Genomic DNA, 18,308 nt, shown 5'->3' with positions numbered 1-18,308 from the left:
CCACACCCTGTGACGCTCAGGGGTTACTCCTGGCTATGCGCTCAGAAGTTGCTCCTGGCTTCTTGGGGGACCATATGGGACGCCGGGGGATCGAACCGCGGTCCGTGTCCTAGGCTAGCGCAGGCAAGGCAGGCACCTTTACCTCCAGCGCCACCGCCCGGCCCCTGGTTTAATGATTTCTTTGGAAAAATGTATGATGTACTTTAAGTGAGACTACAATTTTATAAGAACTATATTATAAATAAATATACTATATATTATTTATACAGGAATGTATATTATATATTTACATAAAATATATGCAGGTACTTTGATTATATGATTAACTCATTTTCATTATCATATATATAATGGATATTGTGAATTGGTTTCAATACTTAAAACTATTATTAACATTTATCCACACAATTTTATAAAAGTTTTAGGAAAGAAATAATAATATTTTACTTTTACAAACCTTTACTCATTATTAATTGAGGTTAACTGTATAAAATTGATATATAGTAAATATCCTTGAAAGTAATTTTAAAGAGTTGATTGGCCTAGGGCAGGAGCTATAGTACAGCAAGTAGGGCCTGTGCCTTGCACATGGCAGACAAAGATTGAATCCCCAGAACCCCTATGGTTCCCCCAAACCTATTGGGAATAATTTTGGAACACAGAGCCAGGAGTAGCCCCTGAAGTCCACAGGGTATCTCCCCCAAATCATAAGAATAATTTAAAAATTGGTTGGCCAAACTTATGCTTTTTAAATTTAATAATAATTAATATTTTAAAGGAAAGACGCTTCCTTTCATGTTAACAAACATTTTTATGTATTAAAAATTAGAGGGGATGTTGATAGTTTCAAGAATTATTTCTGGGGACTAGAGCGGTGGTGCAAGGGGTAAGGCATCTGCCTTGCCCACGCTAGCCTAGGACAGACCGAGGTTCGATTTCCTGGTGTCCCATATGGTCCCTCAAGCTAAAAGCGATTTCTGAGTGCATAGCCAGGAGTAACCCCTGAGTGTCACTGGTTGTGGCCCAAAAACAAACAAGCAAATAATCACTTCTGATTCTTTGTTCAGGGGTCACTCCTGGTTCTGTGCTCATATAATGTCACCTACATTATGGCAAATATCTTTTTTGTTTGTTTTTTTGGGCCACAGCTGGTGATGCTCAGGTGTTACTCCTGGCTATGCTCTCAGAAATCTCTCCTGGCTTGGGGGACCATATGGAGTGCCGGTGGATCGAACCCCGGTCCATCTTAAGCTATCACGTGCAAGGCCTTACCACTTGCTCCACTGCTCTGGCCCCTCTGGTAAATATCATTACCTCTGAACTGGACTATCTCTCTTCAATGTTAAATGACTCTCTAAGGAAAAAGATAAGAGTCAAAAATAAGAGGTAATCTGGAGTTATAAATATCATTTCATACCAATGACTGTACACTAGAATTAAGAATTAGTAACTTCAATGTTTTTACCAATTGTCAACATTTCTACAAGTTCTTTTTTATATTTTACCAATCTATAAATAGTGCTTTAAAGCATTTTACTGGAAGAAATACTGAAACTCAAACAATGCTTAGTGAAATTCTCAGGTAAATATTTTTATTACAAGCATAGCAGAAGTTAAGTATAAATTATAAAATAAACCTTAGTTTCTCTTTCTATTGTACTTTGTAATAGAGCTTCTTGAAACACCACATCATGCTATTATTATTATTATTATTATTTTTATTATTTTGTTTTTAGGTCATACTTGGCTCAGGGTTTAATCCTGGCTCCTCATCCAGAGATCACTCCTGGCAGGGTAAGAGAACAATACAGGGTGCTAAGGAGTGAATGTGGCATATCACTCTCCCAACTATACTATCAATCCTGCCCCACACATTGTTTATAGAATAACAATAACATAAACTAAAGTTTGTGATATGTGAATAAAAAGAATGTCCACATGGAGAGAAATTATCCAAGGTAGTAATAAGTACCACAATCTTTTGCAAATATTTTTGTTCCTTTGACTATTTTGTAATGTCAATTGATGCTCCATGCATATTTTGCACTTTCCTTGTAAAAATAGAAAGTTTAGATAACATATTTTGTGTTACATCTTCAAATAGGATGTAAATGGGGACATGGGAGAATAGATATACTATTATTGTCTAATGTGGAAATAAAGGCTTTAGAATTATTTGCATTGCTTAGTTTTGTTTTAATTTTATTAGAACACTAAAGTATAATAGATAATCTTCTTAGAGAAAATCATCAATATCTTTTAAGGTTAAACATTTGTACTACTCGATCTCTTATCTGTTTTGTCCTTACCCCATAAATTACAGGGTTAAGTGCAGGTGGAACAATCACATATAGGTTAGCCAGAAGAATATGTATGTAATGGGGAATATTATGACCAAAACGGTGTGTCATGAAGGAGAACAGTGCAGGTAAGTAAAAAGCTAACATGACACAGACATGTGATCCACATGTGCTGAGTGCTTTGAACCGAGCATCCCAGGATGGGAGGCGAAAGACTGCTCGAAGGATTTGGACATAGGAAAACCCAATCACACAAAGGTCAATGTACCCCACTGAGAAAGCAACTAATCCATAGATAATATTGATCCTGATACTTGCACAAGCCAATTTTGCCAAACCCATGTGTTCACAATAGGTGTGGGGAATAATTTGGATACCACAAAAGGGCAATCTCAGGATGAGAAATATGAATGGAGTCACAAATACCAAAGTTCTTACTATAATGAATATACCCAGGATGGCTATTATCTTATTAGTGAGGATCATGCTATATCTCAGTGGGTTACAGATAGCAACATACCGATCTATGGCCATGACAGTCAACACCACAGACTCTAGCCCAGTACATATATGAATGATGTACATCTGTGTGATACAAGCACCAAACACAATTTCCCTGAGATTGAACCAGAAAATCCCCAGCATTTTGGGAATGGTGGCTGTAGATAGGCCAAGGTCAGTGCAGGCCAGCATGGCCAGAAAATAGAACATGGGCTGATGTAGGCTGCGTTCGGTCTTGATCACGAAAAGGATAATGATGTTTCCTAGGAGGGCTATTAGATACACTGCAAAGAATGGGAAGCCAATCCAGATGTGTGATTCTTCAAGCCCTGGAATCCCCATCAGATAAAAAGAAGAAGGGTGGAACAGAGTACTGTTGTGATGAAGCATTGTGACGAGAATTGATTATAAACATATTTCTTACAGGAGTTCTCTTGTTTCCTGATATATGCCCTAAACTCTCTCATAGCATGCTGCCTATTTTCTGAAGAAACTGAAAATCCATTCTTTAATTCCACAATGCAGCGGAGGAGGAGATCTAGAGAGGGAATAAATGTGAGTGACAGGTAGAGATACAATTCACTTCGAAGTACTAGTTTACTTACATAGAAAAACATGCACAAAATTTTCAGATAAACAATTCTGCATGAGTGATATTATTATTCCCTTTTGATTTGTATAGAAGAATCTGCATTTGACATTAAAATATTAAAAATATATTAATAATTATATCTGTTAGTGGATGAAAATATAATAAATACAATGTGTGAGATTGAGACAGAAAATAATTTATTTTTATAGTTCAACAAATGACATATTTATAAAAGTAAAGCTGAAATATTAAGGATATTTGATCTGGAAGGAAACCTAGTAAAGTTGGAAAACTGGTTAATTAGCATTTGAATTCTTACCTGGTAGAAGAAATGAATTTAAGAATTTAAGTATTCTGTAAGTTATTATATATCTGGAAAAATAATATGTAATCATACAACTACAAACCATTTTTTCTTAAGGCTATTAATGTTATGTGCTCTTTCTTAAAAATATTGCTACTGGATGATTTTTAGGTATTTTTCAGTCCTTTGTGATATGAATTTTTTAATTCCTTTATACAATGTGTATAGTAACAGTTATAAAATCTATCTTTTTTTATTTTGCTTTTTGGGTCACACCCTGTGATGCACAGGGGTTACTCCTGGCTATGCACTCAGAAATCGCACCTGGCTCAGGGGATCATTTGGGATGCTGGGGGATCAAACCGCGGTTCGTCCTAGGTCCGCCTCATGCAAGGCAAACATCCTACTGCTCTGCCACTGCTCCAGCCCCTATAATATCTATCTTTTAATAAAGCCAGATAAATTAAAAAGTTGGATATTACAATTTAGAAATAGTATAGTTTGCATTAACACTATAGCTAGTTTTCCTGAAACAGTGATGGTTGATACTTTATTTAAATTGAGACCTGTCATGTTTACTGCAATATGTCTCTTGTGCCATGTGGTTGAATCTAGGTTGGAACTAATCCTGTTACAATAGTGTTATCTATGAACACATAGAATAGGAGTGATTCTTACATGTCTTCACACTATATGAATAGTCCAACATTAGAAATTTTGCTAGGAAAGGTGCATTATACTGGTAGGATCTGAGGTATTGGTGAAAACTCTGCTGTGATTAGGCATCTGTTACCTAGTCAGTATTACATCTGAGACAGTACTGTGTAATATTTTGCCTTAATCCTTTTGATGCAATGAGTTCTAGGATTGTAGTTCAAATTTGAAAGAAAAAAACTTCCTATGACATATTTTTTACAGCATTTCCAGGAATGTTTTGGATATATTGTCAAGTGTCACTAAATTAACATGCATTCATAGATTTTTTTAATGTTTAAATAGAGTGTTTTATTCTATTTGAGAGGGAAAACTAAGTTAGGTCTTATTTACTTTTTGAGTTGTGTAAGCAAACATTTCCTCTTTATGTGATCTAATTATAGTCAGTATAATTTCTTTTCATTAACCATGATATTTGATTAAAATTTGATTCTGTTTAAAATTTTCAGTAAAATAACACTTGATTATGTATTACATATGATGCAAATAGAGATTCACTTTATTTATTTATTTATTTATTTATTTATTTAGTTTTTTTGGTCACACCTGGTGGCACTCAGGGCTTACTCCTGGCTCTGCACTCAGAAATCATTCCTGGCAGGCTTGGGAGACCATATGGGATGCCAGGATTCGAACCACCATCCGACCTAGATTGGCTGCATGTAAGGCAAATGCACTACCACTGTGCTATCTCTCTGGTCCCCAGATTCACATTTTAATATACTTTATATATATGTATATATATATATATCCCAGCATCTAATCTGTCAGGTAATTATTTTATTCGTCTTTATTGCAAAAAATAATAGCTCAAGTTGTTTTAGTAAAAATTATACTTAGAAGATCTGTTTTATTCTCCTATACAACTGAATTATAACCCCACAATATTTAATCTAAACTTTCCTACAATTCATCTATCTTCACCAATGTTCCTCAAATACTTTAATTTTGAAAAACATATGACTTATCAATATAAATCAATAGTAATGTGATTATTAATTATGTTATTGAGAATCAGTGACTCGCATATTCAAGGAAGAAACTCATGTATTTGTAGATTACTGGTGGGGTTAAGTATTGATTTATAAATAGTTCAAAAAGTTCTCTACTTATTCCAACCAGTTTCAGGTGGATATAGATATGGCCACTTCATTTAGTTTGATTTGTCATATCATTATTATAATTACATATTAAGTTTATTTAATAATTTCATAAAATAACATAAATAAGTGTATGTTCTTATAACTATACTCAATGATTTACTGTTTACTTTGAAGATCATATGAAACCCCTCTGTACTATTTTCAATTGCTTCCAAATATTATCTTACAGAAGATTCAAGCAATTAATATTTTATCAGATTAACATGCATTTATAGAGTATTCCTACTATGATTTGAGTACAACAATGTTTCTATAACCCCTTACTAGAAAGGGGTTAATCTAAAAAGCAGTCATGCAGTAGAAATTGGGTCTAAGACCCTGGTTTTAAAATGCAATTTAAATTCTCATAAATGTGTATTTTATTTTATTTTTATCAAACAAGATTATCTATTGTCATAGAAATCATTTTGGTCAACAAATTTCTTCTTATGGTTAATATATATATCTTCTATATAGGTCATCACCTATTCAACCACTGGCATTATTATAATCATTATTGATGAGGTCATCTCAACTTTTGTGTGCTTCATAATTGTTTATGTATAATAAGCATTTGGGTGTTTATTTATAACTCTTTGAGGCTCTTTTATCTTCCTTTCTTAACATCTATCTTATTTCAGACATTCAGTTTCTGGGGTAAACTGTGAGAATTGTATAGGTATTAGTATTCATCCTTTTCAGAATATAACAAAAAAAATTTTAATCAAGGCTTCTAAATTTTCTAACAGTTGTGCCTTATCCCAAGCAGTCTTATGACTACTCTGAAGGTTTGCTGTTTAGTTAACAATATGGATGGTTGTTAGGAAGGGAAGATCTTATTTGTGCCAGCTAATGAGAGTTATTGGTATTTTTACCCATGCTTAAATATAATACATTTTGTTCATGTTTTTGTTATACCTACTAAGTTAATTAATATTATTTATTAATTACTTTTTAATTTTTTGGCTGTGTGCTTGTGTGTTAGTGACTTGTTTTAAGATATATGAATCTAGGTTGTACAGAAAATACTTCAAAAAATTCCTTGCTACAGACCTTAGAGTCATTCATATAGACAAAGGTACCTGTCAGTATCTGCACCATGCTCTTTCAGTAGAACAAGAGTTGACTCACCTACCTTTGCACAGCATCGGAGAAATTATTTGTAAAGACTGATGTCGCAGACTGCAATTTGCATGTAACTGAGGTCTCAACATCCAGGGCTACAGAGTTATACAAAAACGCTAGTCCTTTGAGAAAAGCAATTCCCTTTGGACTACAATTTTACAATCATGTATAAGGAAGAAAACTTTCATACCCCTCAAGATAAAATTTTGTATTTTCTTGTCAGAAAGACCTGTATATACAGTTGATCTGCAACTTAAATCCCTCATGTGCCTTCTGCAAACTCTGAGCTATATCTGTTTTAAGAATTCATTTATATTATCTATTAATAAATATGGGGTTTATAACAATATATACAAATATATATGAAGATGTATATTGTTATAGGTAAATAAATACATCTCTATTAAGGGAAGGTAACTTTTCATGCATATTAGAAACTTTTGCCTATTTGAGGGAATTCAATTTACAACAGTACATTTTATTTTGCTTATGAATAAATAAGTACATTATGATCATTTATAGGATTAATAGTGTTCTGATAGAAAAGTACCTAGATATATGAAGCAATTATTATATATCAAACTATAAATAAGCACTGGCTATTGTAAGTCTGTTACATCATTATATTCATAGATATCTTTGAAATTAAATCCTTTTCTACAATTCAATAGATGTTAACAAACCCTTAAAGTCTCTGTGCCTCATGTTCCTCTTAATAGATTAAAAATGTGGCAAAAGAGATGACAAGTAGCATTGACATATTTAACTGACATTTGAGATAAAAAGCAACTTAATAGAATATGTTCTACAAGATAGACCATAAAAATCATTTTGAGATTAAAAATATTCAAGTAGACATTTATTGATATTAATACTTCATTTTTATGCTTTCCAGGTTGTAAGTCGGGGCCCAGGGGTCACTCCCACTGGTACCTATGCGGCCAGTTAGACAGTTTAGTGCTAGAGCTGGTGATCACACAGCAATGGATGTGGATCACACACACAGCAGTGCTTCAGAGTTATTGTAGTGCCTGACAAATTTCGGTTCTTTCTCTGTCCATGAAAGTATATAACCCTATCTCCTAAGATTTTTCTGACCCTGGTTGTAAAATTTAAATAGCAATTTAAAATAGGGTACATTTAATTTGCGTGATCAAGGCTTCTTACATTTTTTTCATAGTGACCCTATGTCACCAAAGAAATGCATCATGGAAGAGTGTGCTGCCAGAGCACCTAGGATTTATTTTTAAATTTAGTTGAATTATTTTTTGGACATTAATTTCATGTAAATTTATGTGCTTAAGAGACTAGGTACTAAATTATTCATGTAAGCGATTTGTTCAAGAAATCTATCATTTTGACCACTAGGTGTCAGTAATACACATGACAGGCAGGTATTTAAAAACTTCAATCTGCTTTTTCTAAACTCTGGAATAAGTGAGATAACACTAGTTCACTTATAACAGATATATATTAAATCACTGGTGTGTTTTTCTAACTGTAGGTACAATTCAGCAGTAGAGCACTTGCTTTGCATGTTCTAGGTCTTCATTTTGTTCCTCAGCACTACTAAAAGAAAAAAAATAAGTTTTATCATTTGAGTCTTATATATCTTTATTTCTATTTCTTTTTATAACTCTATGTTAATCTCTTTATCTCTATATATGTCATTGTACTATGAATTTATTTTATGGAACAAAACCTGAAAACTGATATAAACTATTAGGCTATATATATATATATATATATATATATATATATATATATATATATATATATATATATATATATACTATTAAGTAATAGGAATATCTGCATTGTTGTTTGAAATTTTACTTTACTTCTATATTTCCTTAATTATTAACCATTTCCTTTTTAGGGATATTTTCTTTTTATTTATTTTTTGTAAAAAATGAGCCACACAAAGTCTGAATCATTTTGTCAGCATGAAGAAATTACAGAAATTGGACCTTCACTTATGCACCCCTTAAAAATTTAAAGGGGTGAAATTTCTGGAGAAAAATATGCAGGCAGATCTAGTAAGTGAGGCCCTGGTAATGAGCTCTGATAGATTAAAAAAACTAAAAAAAGAAATAGCCAAGTTTCCCTGAAGATGTCTAAAGGCATGAAGGCCACAACCCCTTGAGGTTGCAGAAACTGAAGCCCAATCCAAAGATCAAAATTTAGGTTCTATTCAGACTTGAACTAATTCCTCAGAAAAGCAGAAGCTACAAGAGAAGAATTTTAAAGGATCATGAAGAGTCCAAGGCAATACCCAGATTGCTTTATTTATGCAAATGACTACAAGCCAAGACAATTTGAAGAAATTATAGATAACTTTTCCAAAAGACATTTGAGGTTTTTTTCCACTCTAGAGAAGCCTGTGTTTGCTATTGAATGCATAAAGTATCTCTTTATATCTTCTCACATCTCTCTAAATTTCTTTTAGAAAATATTTTGCTTCACTTAAAAAGAAGTCATAATTGACTTATGTATATTGACTTTAAGTATCCAACATGATTTAATATTTGTATATTTTATGAAATAATCATAAGTCTACTAGTTCACATCAATTCCTATACATAATTATAAAAGACTTTTTTCTTATGTGAAATTTTTATGATCTAAGCAACTTTCAAATATTTGAAACAGTGTTTGAAGGGCTAGGTTAGGCCACACTTGGCAGTGCTTTCAGCTTACTCTTGTTATGTGCTTAGAGATCACTTCAGGAGGTACTTTTCAGATTGTGTGGTGCAGGTATTAATTTTTGGCATGCAAAGTAAGTGTACTTAGTCTTTGAATGGTCTTTTTGGGTCCAATTTATTTTAATTATATAAGTATAATTACAGAAATAAGTCTTTACAGGTTTATTCTTCAAGTCCTTGTTCTCCCTAAACACATATTTCCTCTCTTTCGCATTCTCACATCTAAATAAGTTTCAATAAAAACTATCTTGCTTCACACACATACAGGAAAAAAAAAAAAGAAAAGAAAAAAGTCTTTCCAAACCAGTGTGTTAGTTCAGCAAGTATAGTGCTTGGTTTGCATGTTGATGACTCTGCATTCCATATAGTCCTCCAAAATCAGTCAAGAATTACCCTCGAGTCAGGAGTAAGTCCTAGCATATGAGTATGACCTCTTGTACTTTGTGATGTGTGCCAGTCTTAGAGGACATTACTTATCCAGGATTTTTCAGATAGGACACTTATGTTTTATATAGATTAATTTATTCTGAGAGAGGACAATCAGGAGAAATGTACCCAATGTGGGGGAGAAATTATATTATATATAATATATTCTAAACCAATCACTTAAAAGAGATAAAAATATATATAGTAACTTTGATCAAGTATAAAATGTTCGTGCCAATCACACAAAGATAATTAAATGGACATAAAATAATTTTAGCTTATCCCAGAAAGGATAAATTGGGTTGTCAGTTTTATAAATTGTGGTAGTAAAAGCATAGAATGCATGTCTTGTATTAAAGCAGGCTACACTTAGGTCAGTTCTAAGTGTGGGTGGTGAGGTGGGTGGCTGGAGAAATGTTGGGGCCTTTACAGCCTCTAGACATAGTGCATTATTTTAGCAAAGAGAATCTTGGCCTTCCCCAGGTCTTTGAAATGGGACTTAAGCAAGACATTTTTTTAGCAGGCTTTTGCTAGACCTCTTCATTATAAATTGATCACAGTGATCAATAAAGACACTCTGAGGCTAATTCCCTGGGAAACAGTTATGGTCTCATTGCAAATAAATTTCAGATTAAGTTGTCTGTTCTCATATTTTATGAAATGTAAGGAGAATATTTATGGTATAGTCATCAATCTCTTTCAGGCAGATTTTCAGGAACAGGACCATGATGTTATTAACTATAAAAAAAAGATGACCTGGACACTGGGGAGCGATCTAGAGTCCCTTATTTAAACTGTACAATAAAATAGCTTCATAAGTGCCTGGAGTTTTATATGTAAATTTTTTATTCAAGAGGGATACTCAAGGACCTGCTCAGGAATAAATCCACATTTTTTGGTAACATTCAGATGAAGATTTTCAAGACATGTTACCTGAGAATGTGGCTTATTTTGAACTAAGGGCAACCCAGACATTGGGCTTCAGGAGAAATTGACATTACTTTCTAACTATATAAAATCACAAATATAAAAGAGGTAATATCAAGATTTAAGGATATCTTTAAAAATAATTTTACTATCATTTATAAATCCATATATATCACACACACACATATATATATATATATATATATATATATATATATATATATCAAAGCTGACTATAAATAGGTTCATATTGTTTTGTTTAATCTTGAATTTGTAGTACATTGAGGGCCAGATAGATAGCATGGAGGTAAGGCATTTTCCTTTCATGCAGAAGGTTGGTGGTTCAAATTCCGGCATCCCATAAGGTCCCCTTAGCCTGCTAGGAGCGATTTCTGAGCATAGAGCCAGGAGTAACCCCTGATTGCTGGTCAGGTGTGACCCCACAAAAAATTTGTAGTATGTGATTCTTTATGTGTTTGTAGCTAAACAAAGTCCTTTATTTTTACTGATTAGTCTATTATTTGTTTGTATGATCAGTTTGAGAAGAACCCAGAATAGTAGGGGGAAATTTCCTCTATCATGGAAAATAAAACCAGTATTTCACTTCATGTAATAGTATACAATGTATATTTACATATTTATATATATATGCATTTGTGTGCATTAATAGAATATTATTAGTGCTTTATCATTATCATTTTTGTCTTTGAACTTCTATTTCAAGTTGTCTGATTCTTGAGTTGCTGAAAAAACTAATATATACTCAAAAAAAGAGTTTTAAAATGATCAATAAAACTGAGAGATAGTATTGCTGTTTGGGCACATAATCTAGCATGTTGCCAGACCCAGGGTCAATTCCTGTAATGCTTGGTTTTCCATACACTGCTAGGTATGACCCTAAAGCTCCAGGTCACGGGCACTTCGGCAGCACTGGCACAGCAGTGTTGAAGCAGCACTGCATTCTCAGACCTTTGCATTGAAATGTCAGTTTGGTTGGCAAAGAATCAGTGATAAGACCCCTTTGGTTTCCTGAGCACAAATTGGGAGGACCACCAAAACAAAAATGAAAAAAGGCCAAAATATATAAATAAGTAAATAAATATGTAAAATTACTAATAAAGGATTGGAAATAGTGTTCAACAATAGATTATATATCTTGAATGAATGAGATAGGGCCTGGCATGTTCTTATCATATTCTTGGCACTGACCCAAAATATAACAATAATAAAGTCACGAGCAATTTTATTCACCATCAAAAAGTTAAAACTATAATGATTTATAATCACTATAGTACTAACGGATTAAAAAAAAACAAAGTGGCCAAATGTTGAGAAGAATATAGAAAACTTGAAACTTTTAGACACTGTAGGAATATAAAATCAATCAATCTCCTCTTTAGAGTTATTTGGATTTTCTTTGAGCATTGTACTTGGAAAGTGGAAGGATTCACAAGTGCCTGTAATTTTACTTTATTTTATTTTATTTTATTTGGGAGGACAGGACCATACATATAGTGTTCAGACTCTTCTGACTTGATGCTCAGAGGATGTTTCTGGGGGTGCTCAGGAGATCAGATAATACTAGAGACTGAAGCCTGACATTCTGCATGTAAGCATACGCATATATGTTTGTCTCCTAAATTTTTATTTGAGTCAGATATTTGTTTAGATCAAAATAACATCAAAGCTCTGACTAAGTACTATCAGTCACACATTAATAAACTGTTTGAGTGCATCAATGTGGAAAATATTTAGGAAGACATTTTAGCTGAACTAAGACTCACAAACGTTTACTTCTTTAAGTGAAACAAGTTATGTTTGCATCCAAGGCACTGACAGGGTTGTACAAAAATGAATGAGTACATCTAATTTGAAAAATTTGAAAGTACTCTAAGATTCATAAATTGTTGACCCCAAATTTTAGCTCAGTAAAAGCAAATCATATTTTCAGGTGAATCTGGAGTTTGTTAATGGAACTATATAGTGGAACTTTATAGGTTAATGAACTGATAAGATTATTCTATGCTTGATATGAAATTAGTTGTGTTTTAACATATAAGGATCTCAATATTTATTTTACAAGTTTTCTTAAATTCTGTAATCTGAAGACAAAGGGTATAGTAACAAATATTGTAAATTGTAGATAGAATTCAATTTGAATTAGACACAGGATAAAAAACATTACTTAAAATAGCTGCTGTACTTGAGAAACTAATGTCTTTAAAGCTCATATTATAATCTTTCATATTTCTTAAATCACAAAGGCAAATTTTATAAGTTTTTTGAAGAAAAGATCTCTAGAATGAAAAGAATGGGGATCTTTTAGATAAAAGTGGGTCAATGGTTATAAATGAGAACATTTGAAAATTTTTATAAATAAAAGGAAAAGAGATGTTCTACATACATATCCATTAACTTATAGTTTAAAATTTATATATAAACTTGTATTTTTAGATTAGTGGCTTGTAAAGTTCTAAACTCTAAAAAAAGAACAAATATGAAGAAATGGGAGTTCTCACACTTTTCCAAAAAAAAAAAACAAACAAAAAAAACAGTCCTGTATTTTTTTTCTGCTAGTTCTTTTGTTTGGACAAGAGGGTGGGTGCACAGAGATAGTAGAAATGATAGCTTTGTTTCATCTGTGAATTCTATATTACTTTTAGTTTGAAAAAACATGGTTATGGTAATCTACCAGAAATTTTCAAGAGAATCAATATGTAATCTGTATAGATATGTGATTAAAAGGTGATAACCTAATCTGTATAGTATGTGTATAATGTCTGTATAGTATGTGATTATATTTCTCAATTATTATACAAGACTATTCCTTTTGTACAAATATTCTTACAACCCGCTCTCGTATCTGCTTGGTCCTCACTCCATAGATGACTGGATTTAGAGCAGGTGGGATAACCACATATAGATTTGCTAAAAGGATGTGGATGTATCGAGGGATGTTTCGACCAAAGCGGTGAGTCATGAAAGAAAAAAATGCTGGTGTGTAGAAGCATAGCATGACACAGACGTGAGAACCGCAGGTATTGAGAGCTTTTAGTCGGGCTTCGCGTGATGGAAGACGAAAAACAGCTTGAAGAATAAGCACATAGGAAGAAGCAATTAAAATCACATCGACAACAATATTAGAAATTACCATGAGCCCATAGATTATGTTGATTTTAATGGATGCACAAGCCAATCGGGCGATACCCATGTGCTCACAGTATGTGTGAGGGATGATGTGATGCCCACAGAAGGGTAGCCTCAGAATGAGAAACACAAATGGAGTCACAAGAATTAAATTTCTTCCAACAACAATAGAAGCTAGGATTCCGATGGTTTTATTGGTGAGGATTATGGTGTACTGAAGGGGTTTGCAGATAGCCACAAAACGATCATAAGCCATGGCCACCAGGAGAACTGTTTCCATGCCTGTAAACACATGTATAAAGAACATCTGAACAAGACAACCCCCAAAGCTGATCTCTCTGAGGTTCAACCAGAAGATTCCCAGCATTTTGGGGATGGTGGAGGTGGAGAGACCCAGATCAATCATAGACAACATTGCTAGAAAGTAGAACATAGGCTGGTGGAGACTATGTTCCGTTTTTATCACAAAAATTATGAGGATGTTTCCCACAAGGGCAATCAGGTACACAATACAGAATGGGAAAGCTATCCAGATATGAACATTTTCCAGCCCTGGTATTCCTAGCAGAAGAAAAAATGGGGGATGGAACTGAGTATCATTGATAGAATTCATTCTTCTCCCAAATGTCACTGTTTCTGTTAAAGTGAAGGATCTCACTTTTTAAATTCTTTACCATCAAGATGCTGTGAAGATAAAAAAAAAACTATTAAAAACAAATTATTATTCCAGAGCTAAAGGTGAAACATAAAATTTAAATTTAAGAGGTTCTCTTCATTACTAAGAAAGCTCTTTAAGTACATGGTACAATTCTGCGAGGTCCATCTTAAGATTATTATTCATGAACTTTAAAAATATTATTAAGATATTTAAAAAATTAACTATCTCAAAATAGTGTATAATTATATTTTTTGGTATTTCTTTTCACTCTTTTCTAATTAGATTCCAGTTATTTTTGGTTACTTACTTTACCCATTTTTCTAAGCGGGTACTAGAGTTTTAGAGAGTATTATGTTAAATTAGAACTGATGAATAATATTGTGTTTTGATATAGTGTAATTATAGAAATTTAACTCAAGCTTGTGATATAGTCAGATCATATAAGAGAAACATAGTCAGATGGTTTGGATTTTAGAATTTTTTTTTTTTTTTTTTTGGGTTTTTGGTTTTTGGGCCACACCCGGTGACGCTCAGGGGTTACTCCTGACTATGCGCTCAGAAGTCGCTCCTGGCTTGGGGGACCATATGGGACGCCGGAGGATCGAACCGCGGTCCGTCTCCTAGGCTAGTGCAGGTAAGGCAGGCACCTTACCTCCAGCGCCACCGCCCGGCCCTGGATTTTAGAATTTTTAAATAAAATTTTACGAAGCCAGTAGTTGTTCCCATGACAGTATGCTTCAAGAGCAGAGAAACCTTGAATCTTTTAGGCCAAGGGAATTCCCTTCCTTACTTTCCCAATTCTTACTGTGCCTATGCAAAAAGAAAAGGGGGTGGGGCAAAAAACCTTGCCACACCAGCACTCCTTTTTCCCCCTCTCTTTCTTTTCCTTATTTTTCACTCTTGTGATTATTATGTGGTAATTTTTTTTTGTTGCTTGGTGCTTTTTATTTTTGGGGGAGTTACTGTTTATTATCAATTATTTATTATTTATTATCTATTTGTTGGCTTTTTTTGTCTTCTTCCAGAACCACACAACTTGAATCATCTTGTTCTGCCTCATGAATCGAGGAGGAAAATAAAAAATGAATGGTACCAGGACCAAACAGTCATATGAACTTTGAGTGGAATTAAAAAATGATCAGACTTAAACATCAAACCCAAAGTCAACAACAGAATTAATACCCCATCTAGAACAAGCTATACACAGAGGGGGACAGTTACACTAGCACTCTGGATTGCAAAGGAGGGAGATATGGGACACATGCTGGGAAATGGGGTGGAAGGAGGACAACCCTGGTGGTGGGAATGGCCCTGATTCATGGTCACTACATACCTTAAATGTTACTGTAAAAGATTTGTTATTCACTTTTTGCTCACAATAAAAAATATTATAAAATATAGAATGTTAGACTCAAACTTTTAGAATTTCCTAATTTTGTTTTTCTATGATATTTTTTATTTTTAAGTTTCCTAACTATGTATAATAGCCTTGATATTCCTTTAAATTCTAGTTATCTTTTATCTTTCTCTAATAAATATTTGTACTCAGTTAATCATATTTTCATTCTTACAACTTATAGTATGAATTTTTTTAATTTTTGGTTTTTGGACCACACCCAGTGATGCTCAGGGGTTACTCCTGGATCAGTAGTCAGAAATAGCTCCTGGCTTGGGGGACCATATAGGATGCTGAGGGATCAAACAGTCCGTCCTAGGATAGAGTATGCAAAGCAGACTCCTTACTGCTTGTGCCACCGCTCTGGCTCCTGAATTATTAACATAAAAATTACACCATTTCCTAAATTACACCAATAAATACACCATTGTATCTATCTTCAGATATAAATAGAAAAATATCTTATAAACTTGGAGCAACAATATTTGTTAGTGACTATTCCTTGCTTCCAAAAATAATAAATTATTTTTTAAATATTTTTATGTCACAGATTCTGTAAATCTTCATAGCACCTACTCTAACCTGATTTTTATTAGTATATTTGTATATTATTAGCAACACAAATACTACTTCTGGGGGCAGCTAAACAGGGAATATTTATTTTAATGTTTACAAATTATTAATAATGGGTGTATTATTTCTAGTTTTCATAATTTAGTTGCTGAACAAAATCAGCATTTGTAAAATTAATGAACTATAAGTTTGTGATTGAGAAAGAGAAAGGTGGAGGGAGAAAGGGTGAGACTTTTTAATTCTATTTTTTGTTTTGTTTTGGGATCACATTTGGAGGTGCTCAGGGGCTACTCTTGGCACTCACTCAGAAATTACTCCTGGCAGGATCAGGGACCATATGAAGTGCAGGCATTGAACTCCAGTCGTTAACATGCAAAACAAATGCCCTAGCCACTGTGCTAATGTTTTTGGCTCAGTGTGAATTATTTTGTTATATAGTTACACTTTGCTAAGTATGAATTACACAGTAGATATAGGTGAAAAACCAATTAAAATTAATTGTTCTTTTTTTTTCAAGAGAAGCAAAGAAACAACTCTTATTTTAGAGAAGCTGAAGATAAAATTAACTTTGAATAGTAATAAGAAGACAGTTTACAGTGACGAGAAAGCTGCCAAGTTGGTAAATCAGAAGGCAATTGCTAGTAGAACTTTTGTCTGAAGAATCTAAGGAAATAATAAAGTGACATGTTCTGGATTTACACTACAGCTAGTCCTATCTTCAGGGCCCCTGTTTTTGAACATATTTTTTCAAAAGAGAGATAAATTTCAAGGATAGTAGCAGAACAGACATTTCTCTGATATAGGATTTAAAGTTGTTAAGTACCTCTGCCTTTTCACAAATTGGAGAGCATGCTGTTTTCTTTATGCTGCAGCTATGTGCCAAAGATTATGGCAGGCAATAAATGCCCAATCAATTCAAGGATCATTCCAAAAGAGAAATAGTAATACATTTTTAATTTTCTAGATGCACATATTGGCAAAAAATCATAGTCTTCCCTGGCAGGGCATAATTCCACCCTCTCAACAGTTATAAACTCAAGGAATATTAAGCTGACTTTTAATAAGGAAGAACCAAGTTAGAAATACTTTAATATGCTAGAATTTTTGCTTGTAACTTGTATAAATTATCAAGAAGATTATATATTTAAACTATGATGTTTTGATAGGTTGAAAGGGTATATATTCATAACAGTAAAAAGGTGAATTATAATAGATATCTTTTTATTAAATGCTAAAATACACAAAAAATGTTGGTATTTTAAGTTCATTTATATGTACTCAAGTGCTTATCATGAGTCTTTTATTATAAAAGTGGAATACATAAAAATCTAATGATGCAATTTATTTTAAAGATAATTAGTCAACATACTAAACTAGCCAATAGAATATCTTCAAGACTGGTAGTTACCTATACCAAGAATGAGTCCAAGTATTTGTTTTTATTTAGACTAAACTGCTAATAAAAGTACTCATTTGTTAGTAAAATAATTTAATTTTTTAAAAAAGAAATTACTATCTATAATTAGGACATAATTGGCTATAAGATGAGATGACAAAGACATGGAAGAGACATGACACAGAACAGGGCAAAATAAATAGCCCAGAACAAATTTTGAATTTCTCATAAGACTTCTATGAATACACAAATAATCCAGTGCTGTCAGATTAAAAGGGAACATTTTTAATGTCATTTGACAGCTTCTCCAACTTGATGAGATCAATACAATTGATAAGAGCTTATAATTATCATGCCAGGTTATTTTTATGATTTAATTTAATTGATTTAGTTTGGTGTTTG

At 33.0% G+C, this 18,308-nt stretch overlaps 2 protein-coding genes across 2 annotated transcripts; both read right to left on the bottom strand.

Annotated features, from left to right (window-relative positions):
- Positions 1–2,249: 2,249 nt before the first annotated feature.
- LOC126018253 (olfactory receptor 52E5) lies at positions 2,250–3,191 on the bottom strand. Its single transcript, XM_049780396.1, has one exon. The coding sequence runs from the start codon at positions 3,189–3,191 to the stop codon at positions 2,250–2,252; it is 942 nt and encodes a 313-aa protein (XP_049636353.1).
- A 10,366-nt stretch (positions 3,192–13,557) lies between these two features.
- On the bottom strand, positions 13,558–14,496 carry LOC126018259 (olfactory receptor 52E4). Its single transcript, XM_049780403.1, has one exon. The coding sequence runs from the start codon at positions 14,494–14,496 to the stop codon at positions 13,558–13,560; it is 939 nt and encodes a 312-aa protein (XP_049636360.1).
- Between the last annotated feature and the right edge of the window lie 3,812 nt (positions 14,497–18,308).

This window comes from Suncus etruscus, chromosome 9 (genome assembly GCF_024139225.1).
Source record: "Suncus etruscus isolate mSunEtr1 chromosome 9, mSunEtr1.pri.cur, whole genome shotgun sequence".
In the NCBI taxonomy this organism is placed as follows: Eukaryota; Metazoa; Chordata; class Mammalia; order Eulipotyphla; family Soricidae; genus Suncus; species Suncus etruscus.
Note: the sequence above shows the minus strand (reverse complement) of the source record. Positions and strands in the feature narration are given on the sequence as shown.

Excerpts from the sequence above, each read along its gene's own strand:
- LOC126018253 (XM_049780396.1), bottom strand. The coding sequence starts at position 3,191 with ATGCTTCATCACAACAGTACTCTGTTCCACCCTTCTTCTTTTTATCTG.
- LOC126018259 (XM_049780403.1), bottom strand. The coding sequence starts at position 14,496 with ATGAATTCTATCAATGATACTCAGTTCCATCCCCCATTTTTTCTTCTG.